The sequence below is a fragment of the Marmota marmota genome, unplaced genomic scaffold, assembly GCF_001458135.2.
Source record: "Marmota marmota marmota unplaced genomic scaffold, marMar, whole genome shotgun sequence".
Classification (NCBI taxonomy): Eukaryota; Metazoa; Chordata; class Mammalia; order Rodentia; family Sciuridae; genus Marmota; species Marmota marmota.
The window spans coordinates 2,575,275-2,579,318 of record NW_026000101.1 but is presented as its reverse complement, the minus strand read 5'-3'; the positions used below and the strand labels follow the sequence as shown (position 1 = coordinate 2,579,318).

Sequence of the window (4,044 nt, the reverse complement as noted above, 5' to 3'; positions counted from 1 at the left end):
CTCGGCGGACACAACATCTTTGTTTGTATGTGGTGCTGAGGATCGAACCCGGGCCGCACGCATGCCAGGCGAGCGCGCTACCGCTTGAGCCACATCCCCAGCCCCTCTTTTTCTTTTCATTTCCCACCACCCCAGAAGCAATTCTGGTGAACAATAAAAGGCAAATTGTGCAGAGCAGAGAGAAGATGGTTGTAAAAGAAAGCAACCATTGTTAATCTCTCATTACGCTTCTCAGAAGAGCATCTGTGAATCCATCATTGATACAATACTGGGAGAAACGCAGAAATGACAGTGTTTTGAATCAAATTAAAAATATGCATCTCCTTTGAGCATTTTAAAAGGTGCATTGCAGTAATTCAGAATAGGGTCCATCACACAGCATAAGAATTTTGAGGAGGAAGATAATACCTCATGTAAGGATCCACGGAGAGGAACAAGGCTTCAAGCAGGACCTCTACAAAATATAAGTATTCCACAGGCAGTTAGAAACGCAAGGCTTGGTGCCTGTGCCATTTTTGGCATTCTAAATAAATGCAGATAATCTTTTTGCTTCAGGGTCCGTTCCCCACCCCCTTCCCCGGGCTGGAGATCAGATTCTGAGCTTTCTACATGCTAGGCAAGTACTCTACCACTGATCTACACCCCAGCCCTTCATCTGTGCTTTCTATAGAAGAGACAAGAAGGGCTCTCATGTTTGGCCCAGCCTAGCTGATGATGATGGTGATGGTGACAATGACAATGATGATGGTGACGATGTGGTTATTTATTAGCACTGTCTTCTTGCTTTACATGGATTATTTCACTTGATATTCTCAACTATTGTTTCCATTTTATTTGAAGTTAAGTAATTTGCCCAGGGTCCCATCTGTAACCACTAAGTCCCATCAGGAAATCTATTTCCAGGGACTGAGAATGTAGCTTAGTGGTAGAGTACTTGTGTAATGCCCTGGGTTTGATCTCCAGCACTAAATAAAAACATAAAAATGAAAAAGAACTGTATTTCCCCTTGAATATGGTCTTGGCTATCTAATTTGCTTTGACCAATGGGTTAATAGAAACCAAGATAAAAGTAGAGGCTTGAAAAGCAACTGCATGTTGGAATTTGTCAACTCCAGCTGCTCTAATTCCAGGGGACCACTGAGACAGAGAACAGTCTAACCTACTAGAAAGGCCTCATAGAGGAGACATGAGGCCTGCACCCCAGCAGAAAACCTGCTAACCATCAAACATGTGAGTGAGAGGCCAACAGAATCACTCACCTTAACTCAACCCAAACTGCTAACCCTCAGAATTGTGAATTAATCAATAATTGTTACTTCAAGTCCCCAAGGTTTAAGGTAGTTTGTTATGCAGCAAAGGCTAACCTATACAATTTTGAGATCTTAGGAGTCTGACTTACCTCCATTTTTTAAGGGTGGGAGTTCAGCAGTCTTCAACTCAAAGTCACTATTAGTAGGGCTGCCACTGAAGTGCTTCTTCAGGGTCCACCTCTTAGCAAGAACCATCCTGAAGCTCCTAGAGCAAAGTAAACATATGGTCAGCTTCCTTGAAGTGACTGGATTCTTACAGTTCTCTAGTCACACTGCACTGAGGCCAGATAGCACAGCTACACATACTACTTCTCATATTATCAGGTAACGTCAGCCACTTTTATTTAGTACTTACTGCTTCTGGTGCTGTGCTAAGCACTTTGCATACATGATATCATTTTATCCCCAGAACTTCCCTATAAGATAGGCATTGTTATCATTGCCAATGTACAGATACTTAAAGAAACCTTCAAAGAAAGGAAAAATATAAACTGACGTGGAAAGTTTTCCCAGGCATCACTAGGCTGAATTTCTCCAGGACAGTGACCATCTGCTCGGCGTGAAAATACTTCCAGTTTCTTACCTTCCATGAATTAAATCCTCAGAAAAAGAATCAAAACACAAAACCAAATTCATTCACTTCTTTCAGGTGGACAGTGCCATCATCTCAACGCAGTCCCAGGGACGCCTGCATGCCACTGGGTGGCGCCGATGCTACGCCCCATTTTCAGGAGCGAATGTTCTTTAGTTTTGGTTCCAATGGGGAAATCAGGATTTGAGTTTAAACTTGCCTCCACCCCAAAACAAGAGATGATTAATCCTGCTCTGAGCTCTGGAGTCAGGACTTTGGGCACCGAACTGGGATGCATCACGTGGGAACCACGCCTTCCCCACCAGTGACAACTAGACAAGCCTGCAGGATTGGTGATCTTACTCTGTTTCCTGGCCAGGACCCGGGAATGGGGGCACTGTAGCCTGGAGGGGACACGTCTGCTTTACAGAGAGAGCGCTGAGGGCCGTCCAGTCCAAGCCCAGCTCTTCTGTCTTTTTGAACAAAATAATATTATTTGTCAACTAATAATTTTATACATTGATGGGGTACAGCGTGATTTTTTTTTTTTGGTCTGAAACCTGGGTTGCTGTGTTTTGATATGTGTAATACAATGTAGAGTAATTGGATCAAGTTAATTAACAAACATATCCATCACCTTATTTACCTAACATTTTTATGGTGAAACATTTAAAATTTACTTAGTGATTTCGAATTATACACTATTTCTTTTTTTTTTTTTTTTAGTTTTGATAGACCTTTATTTATATGTGATACTGAGAATCGAATCCAACCTCACATGTCAGGCAAGTGCACTACCGCTGAGCCCCAGCCCTCGAAATATACATTATTCTGACTACAGTCACCCTTTCGTGCAGCAAACCTCAGAACTTACTCTCCTATCTGGCCCTTCGTGACCTTTCACTAATAACTCATTCCCGCCCCAAGCCACTCCCAGACTCTGGTAATCAACTTTCTCAATCCTTCTGAGTCTCCCGTTTTTTTGTTTGTTTATTTTTAATTCCAGTTTCTTGCCTTTCTTTACAAAAGGGCAATTGCTGGTGATTCTGAACTCGCCACAAGCCTTGAAAGCGCCCCCTGAAAGAGCCTGGCCGCAGAAGCCAGCGCCCTTGGAGGAAAGGGGCCTGGTGCGGTGCGCGGCTTGCGGCGCAGACACCTCGCCGCAGGCTCGGATCCTGCTGCGTCCCGTTCACTCCTTCCCCGGGTTCGCAGTCCAGCAAGTTTCTTGGCGGCCCCTTTCCAGTTCGTACACGGCTGGGGCATAAAGGAAATACAGCCAGATTTTACCCCTTCCTCCAACACCCGTCCCGAACACCCCAAGAACCTGCCTGGACCTGAGGCATTGGGACTTCCGGCTCCCCAGTTTCCCCTTCAGCACCTGGAGTGGAAAGGGTAAGCGCAAACCCTCCTCAACAGGCGCGTTTCTGCAGGGAAAAAGAGGGATTGGAGGACCTGGAGGAGGAGAGGGAGAAGTGGGAGAAAAGAGAAAAGAGAATGTGGGATGTCTACTCACAAGATCTCGCAGACTCCACTTGCTGGGGAAGAGAAGGCGCAGCGGAGAGCTGAGTTTAAGGCGGTAGCAAGGAAGGTGGGGCTTCTCGGGGAGGAGCTATTTCTGGAAGCCTGAGACCTCTGACCGCCAGAGAATCACTGGAGGGAACTCTGGAACTGAGGAATGTGCGTGCGTGTGTGTGTGTGTGTGTGTGTGTGCGCGCGCGCGGGCGCGCGCTGGCTTCCAATAGTAGCAGCCCCACTGGAGCCAGTTGCTCCCGCGAAAAGATGCCGGTGAGAGAGACGCCATGTGCCTGGTGAACACCTACTCAGCTTTCAAGAAAAGGGTTACCTCTTCTGTGTATCCTTCCCAGATCCTTCCAGAGAGAAGTGAGCTTCTCTGCCTTTGAAGCGCCCCCTGTACACACCCATCACACTCCTGCAACTGTAAGCATTTGACTTGGCCTTTCCCTGCCTCTGCGAGGAGAGGCGGTCTAAGGCAGCGGTTGGGCAGAGTCAAGTCGCTGATCTTAAGAGTGCTCTTCTTGGAAGCCTGAGCTAGCTACTTGTTGATTGATTGTATGTCCTCCTCTGAGAAGTGTCTGTTCAGGTCCTTGGCCCATTTGTTGATTGGGTTGTTTGTTCTCTTATTGCCTAATATCCAGAGTATAC

The 4,044-nt window shown here is 46.3% G+C and overlaps 1 protein-coding gene across 1 annotated transcript in view; it reads right to left on the bottom strand.

The window, feature by feature from the left end:
* Positions 1 to 3,550, bottom strand: part of Ptgr1 (prostaglandin reductase 1) — a 30,598-nt gene extending 27,048 nt beyond the window's left edge. Inside the window, exons 1-3 of the mRNA XM_015492204.2 lie at positions 3,395 to 3,550; positions 1,400 to 1,515; positions 409 to 454 (exon numbers count right to left, since the gene is read on the bottom strand). Of these exons, the coding sequence (XP_015347690.1) occupies positions 409 to 454; positions 1,400 to 1,505 (152 nt within the window). The 5' untranslated portion in view covers positions 1,506 to 1,515; positions 3,395 to 3,550. The remainder of the gene's footprint in view (positions 1 to 408; positions 455 to 1,399; positions 1,516 to 3,394) is intronic.
* Positions 3,551 to 4,044: the final 494 nt, after the last annotated feature.